General features: G+C 39.9%; 1 protein-coding gene across 3 annotated transcripts in view; it reads left to right on the top strand.

Annotated features, from left to right (window-relative positions):
* The window catches only part of efr3a (EFR3 homolog A (S. cerevisiae)), a 182133-nt gene that overhangs the window by 120003 nt on the left and 42972 nt on the right, over nt 1-19158 (top strand). For all 3 annotated transcript variants that reach the window (XM_080194277.1, XM_080194276.1, XM_080194275.1), the window contains exons 13-16: nt 9559-9673; nt 12065-12116; nt 13200-13372; nt 18096-18171. In XM_080194277.1, the coding sequence (XP_080050403.1) occupies nt 9559-9673; nt 12065-12116; nt 13200-13372; nt 18096-18171 (416 nt within the window). The remainder of the gene's footprint in view (nt 1-9558; nt 9674-12064; nt 12117-13199; nt 13373-18095; nt 18172-19158) is intronic.

Here is a 19158-nt window from a genome sequence, read left to right as displayed (position 1 = left end):
ATCTATCATGCTAGTAGAGAACTTCGTGTGGCTCCAAGTATTTGAATGGGGAACAAGACAGTGAGACACCATTTTTACATTGATAAAGCTGCCTTCTCCTGAAGTTGTTGTGGCATTCGTGCATAAATAGCACACATTATTCTAACAAGAAAATTTGGACCAGTGTGCCTGGTAATAGATCTGCAGCTTAGTAAAGGCTTTTTGTTCCTATTGTTGTTCTAGTTTGACATTTGGGACCCGAGAAATACCCATAGTAAACACAAAAATTATTGCCCCTAACAGGATAAATTATCTTTTAAAAAGACTGTCACCCTTCACCCCCTTTTATAAACAAACGCCAAAGAAGCATTTGTAAGCTTATGCATTTATTTCCTGCTGATTGTAGGTTCCATGAATCATCTGTTTTAGTCTTTCATTCCCAAATCTGTAGAATTAAGGGTCTGTTTATTGCATAAAATTTTGAAATTTTCGAAAGAACAAAATGTATTAAGCTGGTTTTAGGGTAAATAACTACTGTGAAAGACATATGAAACATCATTAACTTACAGTCCTGCCTGAAAGTGGTGTTAGAAAAATACTTTCGTGGGTTTAGTTGTTGCCTTAGTGTTGCTAAGTACTATTTCTTGTAATGTTCAGTTATTCCACCACATTAACTGAATCTAATTTGCATATACTTGGGGTGCGTGAAAGAATGCCTATTAATGAGTTTTATTCAATATAAAGCTTTCAGTGCAAAATAGTGATGGTATAAGAATTATTGATGCTGTCATTTCAGACCACTATTCTTGTGTTGAGCCTGCTGATTATCCTCAGCTGAGCAATGATGGTCATTGTACATTACATACTTGGATGCTTGTGAAAAACATAAATTAGGGCAGTTCATTTTACTTTTGAGATTAGGGGAAGAACTATTTCCTTTTGGTTGTGATAAAAAGACACCAAAAGTAAATTTATAAATTCACAAAGATTTCCAAATGGTGTCTCATCATTCTTGTTTTAGCATGCTAAACCTGACTGTTGTCCTGACTCACTGAATGACCAAAACCATTTACATTGATGCTGAAATATCAGAGGGTGATTTTCATCCAGTGTGCAAATGATTGTCAGTCCAGGCACTGCATCCGGGCAAAAGGATTGGAATGCAACAATCCATTTTCCTGGTCTGCCATATTTGAATTAAATTTGACAAGCTGTCAGTGCAAAATGTGTTCCCTATAAATCCCAATTTAAAGGGAGGGCAGGAAATTATAAGGGGAAGACTCTGCTTTGTCACACAGACTGATGGAAATTTCCAGAAGATACACTGTTACACATTCTTGCTCATCCAAGCACCAATGCAGGAACATCCAGTATGCATTGATTGGGAGTTTATAGGGATCTGCACTGGCTGGCTGAGCACAAATTAGTTTTTTTTAATTCACTTGTGACATGTAAAATTCATTGGCTAGGCTAGTATTTATTGCCCGTTCCTAGTTGTCCTTGAGAAGTTGGCAGTGAGGTGCCGGGAACATCCCATTTCTATCCTTATGATGGAAGGAAGGTCAATGATGAAGCAGCAGAAGATTGGGCCTAGAATATTACCCTGAGGATACACTGCGGTGATGTCCTGAAGCTGAGATGATTGATCTCCAACCGTCACAGCCTTCTTTCTTTGTGCCAATAATGACTCCAACCAGTGAAGCGTTTTCCCCGTTTCCCATTGATTCCAGTTTTGCTAGGGTTTCTTGAGGTAATACTCTGTCAACTGTTGCCTTGATGTCAAGAACAGCCACTCTCACCTTACCGGTGTTCAGCTCTTCTGTCTATGTTTGAACCTGGGCTGTAATGAGGTTATGAACTGAGTGACCCTGGCGGAACCCAAACTGAGAGTCCGTGAGCTAGTTATTGCTGAGTAACTACGTTTGATAGCGATTTTGATGACTCCTTCTTTCTGACCAAAAGTAGATTGAAGGGGCATTAATTGACCGAGTTGAATTTGTCCTTTTTTTGTGGACTGGCCACACTGGGCAATTTTCCACGTTTCCAGGTAGATATCAGTGTTGTAGCTGTGCAGGAACAACTTCCAGCAATGTATAGAATGATTGAGGGATTGAATAGTGTAAAATAAAACTGGAAAGTGATGGAAAGAGTGAACAGGCCTGGCAACATCTATGATGGGAGAAGCAATTACATTTCAGATATGTGACCTTTCCTCAGACTGGGAAGTTAGAAATGCAGTAGGTTTTGAGTGAGGGTAGGTGGGGAAAGGGGCACGAGGAAGCTCTGTGTCAGAGCAGAGGCAAAGCAAGATTAAATGACAATAGGGTTCAAGAAGCAATGCAGTAAAGAAAATTAGTATATTTAAGCAAACACTGAATGCTGGAAATCTGAAGTAGAAAGAGAAAGTGCTGGAAAAACTCAGCAAGCAAGTCTAACAGCATCTGTGGAGGGAGAAACAGTTAATGTTTCGAGTCTGTATGACTCCTTCAGAAAAACTGGTAATTCCTCTTAACATAAGAACATAAGAAATAGGAGCAGGAGTAGGCCATCTAGCCCTTCGAGCCTGCCCTGCCATTCAATAAGATCATGGCTGATCTGTCGTGGCTCAGTTCCACATTCCCGCCCTCTCCCCATAACCCTTAATCCCCTCGCTTATCAAAAACCCATCAACCCGCGTCTTAAAAATATTTAGTGAGGCAGCCTCCACCACCTCAACGGGCAGAGAATTCCAGAGATTCACCACCCTTTGAGTGAAGAAGTTCCTCCTCAACTCTGTTCTAAACCGCACCCCCCTTTATCTTGAGGCTGTGCCCCCTAGTCCTACTGTCCTTTCTGAGCGGGAAGAGTCTCTCCGCCTCTATCCTATCCATCCCATTCATCATCTTATACGTCTCAATGAGATCTCCCCTCATTCTTCTAAACTCTAACGAGTACAAGCCTAGTTTATTCAGCCTCTCCTCATAGCTCAACCCCCTCAACTCTGGCATCAGCCTAGTAAACCTCCTCTGCACTCCCTCCAAGGCCAAAATATCCTTGCGTAAGTACGGCGACCAAAACTGCACACAGTACTCCAGCTGTGGCCTCACCAATGCCCTATACAGCCGCAGCAAGACCTCCCTACTTTTATATTCAATCCCCCTCGCTATGAAGGCCAGCATCCCATTCGCCTTCCTGACCACCTGCTGCACCTGCAAGCTGGGTTTTTGCGACTCATGCACAAGGACCCCGAGGTCCCTCTGCACCGTCGCCTGCTGCAGCTTTTCGCCCTGTAAGTAATAGTCCTTCCTACCATTCTTCCTACCAAAGTGGACCACCTCGCACTTGCCAACATTAAATTCCATTTGCCAGTTCCTGGCCCATTCACCCAGCCTATCTAGATCCTTCTGCAGACTCTCCACACCCTCCACGCAATTTGCCGTTCCACCAATCTTGGTGTCATCAGCAAATTTCGACACCATACACTTGGTTCCCTCCTCCAGATCATCTATATAAATGGTAAATAGCTGAGGCCCCAGCACCGACCCCTGGGGCACACCACTAGTCACCAACCGCCAATCCGAATAGCACCCGTTAACCCCCACTCTCTGCCTCCTATTTGACAACCAATCCTCTATCCACGCTAACACCCTACCCCCAACTCCATGCCCCCTTACCTTCTGCAATAACCTCTTGTGAGATACCTTGTCAAACGCCTTCTGAAAATCAAGAAAGACCACATCCACCGGCTCTCCCCTATCCACCGCCCTAGACACATCCTCATAGAACCCCAATAAACTTGTCAGACATGACTTCCCCTTAACGAAACCGTGCTGCGTCTGCTCTATCAAGCAATTCCCCTCAAGATGCCTCGCTATTTCCTCCTTGATGACAGATTCTAACATTTTACCTACAACAGACGTTAAATTAACCGGCCTATAATTCCCTGCCTTTTGCCTGGCACCCTTCTTAAACAACGGTGTAACATTAGCCGCTTTCCAATCTTCCGGCACTTCCCCGGAATCCAGCGACATCTGGAAAATAACCACCAAGGCATCCACTATCACCTCCGCCATTTCTTTCAGAACCCTCGGATGCATTCCATCCAGTCCTGGGGACTTGTCCACAATCAGTACCTCCAGTCTGTCGAGCACCGCCTCTCTAGTAACAATAATGTCATTGAGACCCTCCAGTCCTACCACCTTTCCATCACTACCACCCGGCAAATTATTCACGTCCTCCTCCGTGAAGACCGAAACAAAAAAGTTATTCAAGACCTCAGCCATTTCCCCATCCCCTACCACTAAGTCCCCCCTCTCATCCTCTAAGGGTCCAACGTTCACCCTAGCCAGCCTCTTCAAAGGGTGCGTAATTCCCCAATTATTTTAAGAATAATTCTGTCCTGTTGGTACTGCTTCACATGGCTGCTAGTCACAAGGAAAAACTGCAGACACGAAGGAGAGCCAAACAGAGCAGTTTGGGGGTGAGTGCACAGATGCAAACACAAGGAGAAAGCAGACAGAAAGAGGAACAGAATTCTTGTGAGGAGGAGAAGCAAATCACTCAAGATAAGGACAGTCTTTCTGTTTGCCTTTCAAGGTCCCCTGTCCTTTCCTTCCAGTGTGCAAGTTGGCTAAAAAGGTCAAGCTGTGTGAATAGTGCAGATACTAAAGAGCTGCGAGTTTTCCCGTAAGTGGCCAAACCATGAACCAGGGTGTTTTTGGGGAGTATATTGACAAGGAGCTCTGGAAAGCTACACCAGCCAGGTTGTCATAACCTGAGGCAAAAACAGTCCTAGAAGTGTGCCTTGTGGATGATATTTGTACCTGTGAAACTAAGGTAAAACCTGTTGTCAGATAGGTCCCTGGCCGCCTCTATACAAATAAAACACAGCATGTTGTGTAACGGTGCAGCTACGTGGCACAACATTTATGCAGATGTAATGCGAATGTTTGCGGTTGAGTCAAGTGTATTTTTGTTATGTCACCTATTTAAAGTGAAATTTCCCTTTTTTTATTTGATGTGTCTTTTGCCTGTTAGTGCATGTGTAATTTACAAGAAGCTACAACGTCTATCTTCATTTGAATGGCATTCAATAAATTTGGTTACTTTTGTTCATAGTTTCCCCACAGAGATTGTAACGCAATATGAAAATTTAAATTCTTATATTGTGTTACATTTCCATACCACAAGCCATTGCAGTTAGTGAACATGATGGTGATGGGTGAAGGGGACGTTGTGAGAATCAGGATGCATGCAACTGCATTTTGGATGAGTTCAGTTTTAAGTAGCGTGGAAGATGGGAGGCCAGCCAACAAAGCATTAAAATAATTAAGTCTAACACATACCCGAGAAAAGCATGTGATCCCTTTTTAATTTCACTGCCAATGCCTTACTTTGCAACCCAATTTTTATAGGTGAGGGATGGGTGGCTTGGCAAGCCTTTCTGTCAAAGTGACAATTTATCATGAAAGAGATCCTGATCTGTTCCAATTTTCAGGCAGTAGGAATGCCATCAGAAATGAATGAGAAGTCTGAGTTCATAACTATTATCATCTGACTCCAAGTTGTATCTACTAATGAAACTTCCTCCTATTTGTAGTTGAAGTTCTGGCTGCCAAGATCATGGTCTGTCTGAAAATTGGAACAGACCAGGATTCAGCAGTAAGTTGATGCTTCTGTTCCAACTCCAATCCTATTTTGAAACAAAAATCCAGGTGCTGGTTAATTATTCTAACTAATGAGGTTGTCCCTTTAACGATAAATTCTCACTGTGACAGAAACAATTGCCATCCCTCCCACCCTTTCTGATAGACCTGAGAACTCAGGCTGGATCAAGAGTCTCAACAAAGCACAACACAGCTGTCAAAATGAAAATCTAGGTATCCTGTGTCTCCACCCCCACCCCCTGTCTTTTTTTGGATGATTTTTGAGGCTACGTGCTGATAGGATTTTCCCAAGTATTGACCTACTAATCACAAGGGATTGGTGATGTATATACACGTCAGGATAATGTGCCTTCGAGTTGGTATTCCTGTGATATTACTTCTCTTTGTCATGGTAATAAAGGTCACAGAGGAGAAAGATGTTGTTACATAAGGTAAAGGTGCACAGCGGTAAGGGTAATGTATGAGCATGGATAGAGAATTGATTAACTAACAGAAAGCAAAGAGTGGGGGTAAATAGGCATTTTTCTGGTTGGTAATCAGTGACCAGTGGTGTGCCTCAGGATTCAGTGTTGGGATTGCAATTGTTTACAATTTACATAGATGATTTGGAGTGGGGGACCAAATGTAGCGTGTCAAAACTTGTAAGATGACACGAAGATGGGTGGAAGAGCAAAGTGTGCAGAGGACGCTGGAAGCCTTTGGAAGGAAACAGATAATCTAAGTGAGTGGGCGAGGGTCTGGCAGATGGAGTACAATGTTGGTAAATGTGACGTCATCCATTTCGGTAGGAATAACAGAAAATGGACTATTATTTAAATGATAAAAAATTGCAGCATACTGCTGTACGGAGGGACCTGAGTGTCCTTGTGCAGGAATCTCAAGGAATTGATTTGCAGGTGCAGCAGGTAATTAAGAAGTCAGATGGAATTTTGTTCTTCATTGCTTGAGGTATGGAGTTTAAAAACAGTGAGATTATGTTACAGCTGTATGTTGTTGTTCGTCCATCGTTATCGATGAGGACCTCGACGCCATTAGTTGTTTTGAGGCTGGATGCGGTGTTTCCGAAGATAACTGATCAAGCCAATTTGGGCACGGAATGTCCTGGCACATATTGGACAGACCTATGTAAGCACTGTAGTTGTTTCGCTGGTTGCAGTGCACTTGCGCAACCCTAGCTTAAGTTGTGCTTCAACAATGTACCTTGCTTTGTAAGCTTGACAGCCCTCATGGATGAGGCAGCGCCAGGTAGGGCAGTTTTGTGCCAGCGTTTCCTAGGTGGTCGTGTCTATGTCAAGCTACTTCAGGGAGGCCTTGAGTGTGTCTTTGTAACATTTCTTCTGCCCTCTATGCGAGGGTCTACCTGCAGGGAGTTCCCCAAAAAGGAGCTGCTCGGATGTGCGCTTGTCTGGCATGCAGATGAGATGACCTGCCCACCGGGTCTGTGCTTTCATCAGCGTGTGGACTGATGGTAGACTTGCTCGAGAGAGAACTTCAGTTTTGGTACTTTGTCTTGCCACCTGATGTGTAATATTCTGTGAAGACAAGTCATGTGGAAATGGTTGAGCTGTCTTGCATGCCTTTGATACATAGTCCACGTTTCACAAGCATACAGGAGGGTAGTGAGTACTGCAGCACTGTAGACCTTCAGTTTTGTTGCTGGGCTGATTCCTCGACGTTCCCATACAGTGGAGCACAGTCTACCAAAAGCAGAACTTGCCTTGGCTATTCTGCAGTTAACTTCTGTATCAATAGTCACTGCTTGAGAGAGGGTGCTGCCAAAATAAGTGAACTGGTCCACTGCCTGTAGTTTCTGCCCTTTGATTGTGATTATGGGTTCTATGTACGGTGCATGAAGAGCAGGCTGGTGCATGACTTCGATCGTTTTAATGTTGATGGTGAGTCCAAAGTTGTCATAAGCCGTGGAAAATTTGTCCATACTATCTTGCATGTCTGGCTCTGAGCCAATATACAGGGCGCAGTCATCGATAAAGAGGAAGTCTCTCAGAAGCCTCTTTCACTTTGGTAATAGCTTGCAACTGTACAAGGGAACGGCAAATTGTGCGGAGGGTGTGGAGAGTCTGCAGAAGGATCTAGATAGGTTGGGCGAATGGGCCAGGAAATGGCAAATGGAATTTAATGTTGGCAAGTGTGAGGTGGTCCACTTTGGTAGGAAGAATGGTAGGAAGGACTATTACTTACGGGGCGAAAAACTGCAGCAGGCGACGGTGCAGAGGGACCTCGGGGTCCTTGTGCATGAGTCGCAAAAACCCAGCTTGCAGGTGCAGCAGGTGGTCAGGAAGGCGAATGGGATGCTGGCCTTCATAGCAAGGGGGATTGAATATAAAAGTAGGGAGGTCTTGCTGCAGCTGTATAGGGCATTGGTGAGGCCGCAGCTGGAGTACTGTGTGCAGTTTTGGGCGCCGCACCTGCGCAAAGATATTTTGGCCTTGGAGGGAGTGCAGAGGAGGTTTACTAGGCTGATACCGGAGTTGAGGGGGTTGAGCTATGAGGAGAGGCTGAATAAACTGGGCTTGTACTCATTAGAGTTTAGAAGAATGAGGGGAGATCTCATTGAGACGTATAAGATGATGAATGGGATGGATAGGATAGAGGTGGAGAGACTCTTCCCGCTCAAAAAAGACAGTAGGACTAGGGGGCACAGCCTCAAGATAAAAGGAGGGTGGTTTAGAACGGAGTTGAGGAGGAACTTCTTCACTCAAAGGGTGGTGAATCTCTGGAATTCTCTGCCCGTTGAAGTGGTGGAGGCTGCCTCGCTAAATATTTTTAAGACGCAGGTTGATGGGTTTTTGATAAGCGAGGGGATTAAGGGTTATGGGGAGAGGGCGGGAAAGTGGAACTGAGCAGTGACAGATCAGCCATGATCTTATTGAATGGCGGGGCAGGCTCGAAGGGCTAGATGGCCTACTCCTGCTCCTATTTCTTATGTTCTTATGTGCTGGTGAGACCACACCTGAAGTACTGCGTGCAGTTTTGGTCTCCTTACTTGGAAAAAGGACATATTGGCACTGGAGGGGGTGCAGAGGAGATTCGCTAGGATGATTGCGGAATTGTGAGGGTTGGCTTATGAGGAGAGACTGAGTAGACTGGGGCTATATTCATTGGAATTCAGAAGAATGAGGGAGATCTTATAGAAACGTAGAAGATTATGAAGGGAATAGATAAAATAGAAGCAGGAAAGTTGTTTCACTGGCGGATGAAACTAGAACTAGAGGGCATAGCCTCAAAAATAAGAGGAAGCAGATTTAGGACTGAGTTGAGGAGGAACTTCTTCACACAAAGGGTTGTGAATCTGCAGAATTCTCTGCCCAGTGAAGCAGTTGAGGCTACCTCATTGAATATTTTTAAGGCAAGGATAGATAAATTTTTGAACAGTAAAGGAATTAAGCATTATGGTAAATAGGCAGGTAAATGGAGCTGACTCTACAAAAAGATCAACTGTGATCTTATTGAATGGCGGAGCAGGCTCGAGGGACCAGGTGGCCTACTCCTGCTCCTAGTTATGTTCTTATGTTAAAGTGTCTGATCAAAATGTACTAACTGTCTTATCCTCCTGAAGATGATTAGTCTTATTCACGGTTAAGCACATCCTCAATTTTTGTGCCAGCTGTAAATTAGATATTATACCCCTACACTTGAGTCCAAATTATTTGTATTTAGAATGAGGTGCAGTCCAGTCACACAGCTAAAGAATTTAATACTTGCCATCTTTGCTATCATCTCACCCTTTGAATTAAAGGTGCTTTTGACTTGAGTTAAAACTAAAATAACCTTTTTCCATTTTTTACATGGTCTAAACTTTAATTTGAATTACTGTTCTGTTGGGGCATAATAATGTAGTCTGGTAACTGAATTAGTTATTGTACATTATTGAACATGAAACTACTTAAATTTTGTATACATTGTTTTATTTTAGGCTTTTTTGGGAGCAGTCTTCCAGATTATCAAAGATCAGAAATCATTATGTTTATTATGGGGAAGGTACCCACCTTTGATGCTGGATCACATGCATTGGACTCCAACCACTCTGGGTAAGTGTCAATTACTGACCTCAGAAGGAACTGGAAAAAAAATTCAAATATATCATTAATACATAGGAAAATAAATATACTTTGTATGTCCGGTGTCACTTTGTATTTTAGCCCAATGTCAACAGGCACTAAAACGCTCATAATTGGACATTAGTTGTCAATCTTGCTCAGAGAAGCCATAAATTTGGTTGATTTGGGAAATGACAAGATACACAGTAGGACTCCTCAGATTGAAGTTAAGGCACATCAGAGCAGTAACAGGAATCTTGAAATTATGTATGGGATTAGAAATATGAGCTGGTAGTGCTTGGTGCTAAAACTGGATCACTGCCAACTTCAAAAGGGAAAAGTGATCCAATTCCCAGCACTGATCTCTCGTAGATGTTTTAAAAACTTCAAGATAAGGCAATGAGTGTTTTATAATTCACCTTCCTCCCAAAATATTTTAGAGCAGCACCTATTTTAGGGTAAGGAAAGTAACCTACGTTCTCCTGGTTCTCTTGCAGTGTTTCTGAAATGTGAGAGTATGAAGAGACCAAACTCGTTGGAGTTTAGAAGGATGAGGGGGGATCTTATTGAGACGTATAAGATGATGAAGGGGATGGATAGGGTAGAGGTTGAGAGGTTCTTCCCACTGAGAAAGGACAGCAGGACTAGAGGGCACAGCCTCAAGATAAGGGGGGGGCAGTTTAGAATGGAGCTGAGGAAAAACTTCTTCACTCAAAGGGTGGTGAATCTCTGGAATTCCCTGCCTGTTGAAGTGGTGGAGACTACCTCGCTAAATATATTTAAGACGCGGGTAGATAGGTTTTTGGTAGGCAAGGGGATTAAGGGTTATGGGGAGAAAGCGGGAAAGTGGAACTGAGCCACTTCAGATCAGCCATGATCTTATTGAATGGCGGGGCAGGCTCTAGGGGCTAGATGGCCTACTCCTGCTCCTATTTCTAATGTTCTTATGTTTCTTATGACCAAGTACTGAGTCAAAAAAAATTGGGTAGTTAAAAGAACTGTGAAGTTATAACATCCTACATGTGAATAAATATAAAAGGAAATCCAAAGTAGAATTATGTTAAAGGAACAAAACAAGAAATTTACCAAGGCCCTGTTGAGTGAAGTTTTAAATAAAAAAACAGAGAAAGTGCCCTGAGTTAAAGAGGCAGCTGTAGGAACCAGATTTAAGGTCACCTATGTGAGACATCTGAAGTAAATCAAAAGTTTGACATCTTAACACAGCCTGTGAAGAAGTAGTGTTCTGTTGGCATGGCAGGATACCTGACAGATTGTCTGTAAGCTTGAATGCACATTGCAATCCAAGGAAGAGGAACACTGAAAGAAGAGATTGAAATCCTGGAGGTGGATCTTTGGCGAGGGCATCCAAGAGAAAGTTTGTTTGGGGAAAGATTCCAAGCATGTTCTTTGAGAGTGGAGTTTGGAAAAATGTGCAGAAGTCAGAATTCCTGTGAAACTAGTTGGCTCACAGTGTGATGAGCATCAGGGAGGATTTGATGAGAAATCTGCAGAAGTTGTATTGGGTGACATTTGTCACTTGGTTTCAGGGTGTGGTATGTCTGGCCACAGTTGGTCTGTCAGTTTACATGGACTGTATGCTTACTGAGAACATCAGAGTATGAACTTTATTTTGTTGCCTTTATTAATCTGTATCCATCTATGAAGATATAGGTGGGGTGAAGGATTAGTATATTATAGTTGATCTTTTCTTGTTTAATAAACATTTTATTATTTTGTTAAGTTCATCGGCAGCCCTGTGACTCATTTCTAACAAAAATGAAAAGTTATGATCTATTGAGCCAAGGTTCTGTCTGTTACAACAGGGACCTGACACTCCTGTTATAACATCAACTAGGATCATAACAAAATATAAAAACTAATTCTTCAAAGAAGACTGAAAGAAAACCTTAAAAACACATTGCTTTTTTGGAAGCGTATAACTGCTAGGGTGGGATTGTGACGAGATGTTGAATTGGTAATGTTGAAATTGTTACGTAGAACTATTAATATTAGAGTAACCGGATAACTCAAATTGTGGAACAAATGACTTACAAATATATTATTGACTGAATGGAGTGCAGTTCAGATGGACAGATTAATGTCACATATGCTTATGATAAGCTTTTTTAAATCAAGAAATGTTTTTAAGTTGTGATTTTAAAGGTTACACTATTCCAGAGGGCAAATATTATCATCTAATTTGCTTTTCAAATTTGGTTTCTGAGCTGTGATTAGTCCAAGCTCTCTACATTTGATGATGATGACTTTAAAGAGATCTTTTCTGAGCTCTTAAAATACTCTGTCATATTATTAACATGCAATTATATTAGTATGCAAAATAAATTACTTTCGCTAGATTTTAAACTCTTACATCTTTTACAGAGAGCGGGGAACAAGAACCATCCAAATCATGCTTCTGAGATCCCTACTTATGGTAAGCATTAAATATGAAACTCTAACCAAGGTTAAAAAATAACTTTCATGATAACTGTTCATCTAACTTGAATGTTAATTGTTGGGAAAATTATTCCAATTAGTAACCCATATAGGACCCCATTTTTGGTTCTGTGCTTGATATAGTTTCAATTCCTAATTTGACTAAGATCAACTTGCATAGTAATCACAGATATAGTTTTAAATGTTAAAGGAATAATAACCTTTTGAAGATGTTTTTATTTATCTGGAGACTAGCATTTTTTTGTTGCTCTTCTCAATTCTGCTTCGTATATTGAACTTAATGGAAATGTTCTATTTGTGCCCCTTTTGAATAAAAGGAACTATGGCAGTTAATTATCTTTAAAGTTTGTACAATTTTGACAAAAATGAGTCATTCAAAAAGTATTTCAGAATCCAGTTGTAATGTACATTTTTGCATATTTTTCTTGAAATGCTTAATGTCATGGAAAGATTTCAAAATGTTCACAAATACAGCAGCTATCCTAGCGATGTAAGTTAAGTGCGTATGCATACATCTGTATATTCTCCTCACACAAATGCCTCTATTTCAATGCACATAAGTTCACTTATGATATTTTTCAAGCACTGAGGGCAGATTCAGCTGTTTCCAGATGACTATGGAAAGAGTTTCTGTATGTTACCAGAGAAATGAACAAAATGTTGAGAAGGTAAAATTGAGGAGGGAAAAAATCAAAAGCAGTGCATCCAAATATAGAACAACTGCAGCTTCCTATAGTCCAAGGATCTACGATGGTCATTTTACAGCTAATTTTACTGGAATTTTATGCAGAGATCTGTTTCACCAACAGTGCCTTCATCAAAACAGAAAGCCAAAAAAAAACTATGCCCTCTAATTTGGCTTCGATGTTACATAACAAAACGGCAGTTTATCTTGATAAAGGTGTCTCTGAAATAATTATCTTACTAGTCAGAAAAACACAGATGAACTAGAGGATAAATGAACTGGAAGACAAATGGCTCATTCTGCCTGTCTTCTTAATAGCCAGTTGAAATCTGAAGACTAGAATAAATCTATTTGTTTGCTCTTTATTAATGCTAGGTTACTTCAGGATACAAGGCCAAAAGTATAGCAGCTGCTCTTCCATCTCCATTTTTAGAGCCCATTCTATCCGTTTCCCTAATGGAAGATAGTGAGTTAAGGCATCTTGTGCTACACATTCTACACAGTCTTATTGATCGTCATGAGAACAAAGCAAAACTCAAAGGAATGAGGTAATTTTTTTGATAATTCTACATATGAATGCTTGTATCTTCTGTTCACAGACATGTACTCCATTTGAATGAGAAACATGAATTTCCTATTGCAATGTCGATTATATCCCAGTAAAGATCTCTTAAATGTGATCCTGTTCTTTTTTAAAAAATCATGAAGGAATACAGCACTGACAATAAAAGAATCCATCATTCTAGAATTTGAGAAAAGACTCAAAACAATACCTTTATAATGAATAGACTGGTTTAGGCAATGACATTTCCAAAGGTGAAGTTACTATGGATTACTATTATGGATACTATTGAATTACTGCCACTTCTGGGGATACTATAAAATTGTTTGTTCTTGCATGAATCAAAAAAGCTTGCATGTAGCTTGGCTTCCTTAGCCTTGCATGTAATTCCCTCATATGGATTACACATTACTTACTTTCGTGCCCATGTAAGGTGCATTTGCAGAATTCTTAACAGTATAGAAGGAGGCTATTTGGCCCCTAAGCTGCACTGGCCCTTCATATAAGAAGTTTATTTAACACCATTTTTCCACCCTCTCCTTGTAACACCGCATCTTCTTTCTTTCTGGACACTGACTACTTCACTTTGGAATGCATCAATTGAACTTGCCTGCACCACACTATCAAACAGTACATTCCAAACCTTAACCACTCAGTGTGGAAAGTTTTCTCTCCTATTGCTTTTGCTTCTTTTGCCAGTTACTTTTAAAGCTGCGCCCTCTCATTTTCCAAGCTTTCACAAGTGGGACTAGTTTCTTCTTCCATCCAGATCCTTTATGATTTTGAATACCTGTATCAAATCTATTCTCAGCCATCTTTTCTCCAAGGAAAACAGTCCTTACTTCTTCAGTCTCTCTTTGTAAGCGAAGTCCTTTATCCTGAGAACCATTCTCATTGTGTACACATCCTTCCTAAATTATGGAGTCCAGAATTAGACACAGTACTCCAAATGAGGTTGAACAAGTGCTCTATACAAATTCAACTTAACCTCCTTGCTTTCATTGCCCTCAGGTCAACTGACACTGTGGACAAAGACACACAAGCTCTTGAGCCATTGTACAACAAGTTACCATAAAAGTGTCAAACTCTAGCACACCAGGCATCAAAATTCATTATACATGAAGTATTCCACCTCTGAATTGACTTCATTATTCAAAACGTATCAAAAGCTTCACAAAATATCCAGACTCATGACTTGGGCTTGAATACTTTTCATGGCGAAGCAAAGTGATCAGATCCCCTCCCATTGAGTTTGTTCCAATGCCTTAGAGTCTAAGACTCAGGGTTTTTCACTTCTTCTGCAGCGGTTGATTTGCAGGTTACTGTTCCACGCTTCTAGTCTCACACTCACAGGACACTGGTTTTGGTAATGAATGCTGAAGAATCATGCCTCTCTCAGGGATCGTAATTCTCTCAGTAGCGCACACAAATCTGTGGTTCAATCCTTTATTAGCATTTAAGTGCATAGAACTGAAACAACAGATCTTACATTTGACTTGTTCATTACCAAAATTAACATTTACCCGATATGGATAACACACACAGAACAAAACATGTATTTATCTAATAAAAATTATCCCAAATTCAAATGGTGACATAAGTTGCCAATATGTTTGTTATCTCTCTTTAAACAACCAAAAAGTGTATTTTTAAAACTCAAAACTCACGCTGAGTCTTTCCACCATCCATTATTTATCAATGGTTAAAATTAATTTATCCCCTTAAACTTTAGGTACCTCCTCCGTTTTGTGAGTTGCTATTTTTTGCACTTAATTTATTCAATCAATTAAATAGAAGCAGTAGTGCCTACAATTGTTATGGAAATTAAGTGAAACTAAACACAAAACACTTCAATTCAAAAGGTAACAGTTAAGTCTGAGCAAGTTAACCATTTCTACAAAAAGGTCCACTCATTGCTATGTCGTGACAGGCAGTCTCAAAGTCTTGAAGCTGCTAGACTTGTTTGCTGTCTCTAATTCATGATTGACCTATTTAAAAAAAAACACAGGAGGTACATTCAACTTGCAGCCAAATGAGTTAATGTAGTCTAAATGTATCTGTCAGTTTCTAGATCAGCAAATTAGATGTGTAATTAATTAAACAGAAAAGAATGAAATTTCTGCCAGTTGGGAAGACAGAAAAAAAGTTTTCAAATAAATGACATTATCGCTGTTCCTTAAAAAAGAACAAAAGAGGTTACGGTATTCCAAACTTCCAAGCTTCAGATTTGAACCAAGAGTACCCAGGATTACTTGAAGCTCAAACTGGTTATTTCCAAATTGCAAATTATATATTTTGATTTTTAAGTCTTTTATTTACTTTCTAAAAATTGTATTCGAAGTAACTTTCAAAATGTTGGTACTATTACAATGTATACATGTACACATGCACACAACATATGTAAAGATAGATAGTGATTGTGGCCAGCAATCATACCCATGAATAATGATTCAAACGTTTGCCTGGTTTCAAATTACACTTTGATTTCAGCTCCAGCTCCCATTTGATTTTAAACTCACTATTGAAACCAGTATTGTAAATCACAATTTGGAAGAAACAACATAAAACATTAAAGCCAGCAACACAACAAAAAAATCCACACATCTTTAGGCAAACACATGCATTCAGTCGTGGAAGTTTTCTAACATCATCTCCACTGCATTTAACTTTGTTTTCATTCAATCTTAACAATTTAAAACTGAAATGGAAGTAGAATATTCAATGAAGATTAAAGGAAAATGTTTAAAAAAAAGTCTTCATTTTTCTTCAAAACTGTAATTAAAATCCAAAACAAATGGTAAATTCTCCAGAAATTACATATTTAAAAAAAAGTTCAATAACTTTCCACAGCCACAGATAGCATTTGATGTTGAACCAAAGTGTAGAGCATCACACTTCATTACCCCAGAATCATCACATTCTCACCAAAACAAAGCAGTTGCTTTAACAAGTCTTCTATCACTTTATCGCAACTTATCCACCTCACCTAACCTAATTCAAAATGCAACTACGTACATTGAATAAGCTACTTTAAAGCAGCTAACAAAACCAGATCACAGAGGGTTAACTAAGACTCAAAAATAAGAAAAATCATACATTGTAACACACTAACACCAGCTCAAGTTGAATTTATCTTAGCTTCCAGCTCTCCAAGTCAGACTTGTGCTTTAAATGTGCATTCAGAATTCAAACTCTTTTTCAGACTGTTAGATAGCTTTTTCAAAACATTTTTTGTCTGATCTGAATCTCCCACCATGCTAACTGCGCAGGAACCACACAAAGTCTGTAGGAACTCATCCTTGTTTTTGCACCTTGACAACTAGTTTACAATACTTTCAGGTGAAGTGGAGGGATATAGTTCCTTCCTCTCCTAATTCTGTAACACCACGCCACTGGCAACCTCCCTTTTCCTTTTTTCTTATTTTGGCTAAAAAGGCCCCTTGGTGTCTTTTATGGTGTAAGTGAAGATTTGAGTTGCCACTGCTCACCCTGTATGGTTTGTTTTGATGGGCTTCATGGACAAGGATGAGAGTGGGACTGATGGTTCGCTGTTTATAATCCCGTTCTGGTTTTGCTCCCTTACACTACTTGCCAACAGAACACTGTCCTTTCCGTGCTGTTTGTACCCCTGTCCCTGGCTCAAACATTTCCTCTGCCTGCTGACTCAATGTCGTTTGGGGGGGCATTTTCTAGCCCCTCTGACCAGTGGGATCTTCTGATCTGGCCAAAGACAATGGGTTTTTGACTGTCCCCTTGCATCTGCCTCATCAGGAGTTTCCAGGCCAGGCCAGAAAATCCCAAGCCAATATGTGTAGTGACATCTTTCTCATTGGTCATGAGTCTACTGTTCAAAATTACAATAATAGTCCTTTAAAGTAAAAAAATGGTGCCAGAGAAAGCTGCATGATAAAAATCAGTTCAAAGACAAAGTTCTCACATCTGTATCAGTACTGTTGACAAGTTCCCATTTTTCCACCATTCCATGGAAAAGATGCTTTAAAAAGTATGAAGAAAAGAAAGCAACTTAGGGAATCCAACAAATGCTGTTCTGTGCTAATAATGGGTGAAAGTCCAGATGCTATGTAAGTGCAAATTGGTTTGGTTGGTAAGATAACTCTGCTTTAGATGGAAATTTAAACAAAGCTGTGCTGGAAATGCACAGCAGGTGGTTCAACATTTGAAAAAGTAACAACATGTCAAACATGACACAACAAAAAAAGTATGGTCTTGCTCAGCCGAGCTGTTGTATTAAACCACTTAAACATATGCATGTATCAAACAATACAAGCCGTATAGACAGGTTTATTAGAGCTAAGTATAACGTGTATAAAACAAAAATCTAATCATGCAGTATGCCAGTATAATGTTGAATTGTAATATCCAGTAAATATATTTTGGTTGGAGGCACTGCTGCATTTTCAACATTCTACGTTATATAGTAATTATTCATCTTTTACAGTTCCATTGAAATTGAGAATGTTGTTTGTATAAAGTAATATAAATTTGTTTTCTTCAATTTCATAAAAGAATGTGTACCTACTGACATTATTGGTCCAAAACAGCTATGTCACCAACCTAGTCAACTGCAACCATAATTAAAATAACAAAACAATATAACAATTATTTCAAAAATACATGAAACCTATAGTATTGTTTGTGGTGATGTGCTACACAATTATTCACTACTGTTGTCATTCTTTTTGTATCAGAATCATCCCCGATGTTTCAGCATTGAAGATAAAGAGAGACAAGAGCTCAAAGCAAGACATAAGTTTCATGAAAAAGGTAGTAAATATGTAATTTTGCAGCCTCATTTAGCTTAGCTAATCAAAAATATTGAAGAAATAGTGGATGCCTTAGTCCAACGTTTAATCAAATAAACTGGTGGATTCTTATAGTTCCTCAATATATTTATGGATATATTCTAATGGCAATTAATCAGATTGGTCCTCAAGCTTCATTTAAAAGTGCTAGGAAGATTCTGAAAATTATTTGATATATTTGTACTTTTGGTTGCCCTGCTGTACCTTCACCTGAATGTCCTGACCAGCTACTGACCATTGGATAGAAATTAGTTAAAATGATTACATTACATTGAATTTTACAGCGTGGAAATAGACCATTTGGCTAGCGTTGATATTTATTCTCTGCATGAGCTTTCTCTAATATTCGCTTCCATCATCCCATCAATACGACTCTGTTCCTTTCTGTCTCATGTACTTGCCTAGCTTCCCTTTATACTATTTATCTCAAATATTCTGAAATAGAAATTTCCTCATTCTAACTACCTATAAAATATTTTTTTCCTGAATTCATTATTGCATTTATTAGTCACCATCTCTTTTACTTAGGGACCCATAAGAAGGAGCATCTTCACAGCATCTACCCTGTTGAACTCCTTCATAATTATAAAGATTTATATCAGGTTGCCTTTCAGCCGTTTCTTTTGTGGAGACCACTTTAACATCTCTGTAAGAGCTTTCTGATTCTCCAGCTAACGTCTGAATCATTCAGTTGCATTATTAATCTCTTGTTTCAGAAGTACAATGATACTTTTCAGAGCTCTGCACGCAGTTCAAGTTGGCTGTTCATATTATGTATCTTGTCATCAAATGGCATCTCTTGACTGATGGCCAACCTGCAGAGAGTGAAATTTAATTCTCTTTACAAAATAGAAACCAAATGACTGTGGGCAGATGGACAGAAGACAGTAACAGTCTGTTTGTTGTATTTATGGTTGAGGGGGTCTGGTAACAGTTTTCCAAAAGCTCA

The sequence above is a fragment of the Carcharhinus amblyrhynchos genome, chromosome 8 (genome assembly GCF_965287045.1).
Source record: "Carcharhinus amblyrhynchos chromosome 8, sCarAmb.v2.hapA, whole genome shotgun sequence".
Taxonomy (NCBI): Eukaryota; Metazoa; Chordata; class Chondrichthyes; order Carcharhiniformes; family Carcharhinidae; genus Carcharhinus; species Carcharhinus amblyrhynchos.
This window is presented reverse-complemented; position numbering and strand designations above follow the sequence as displayed.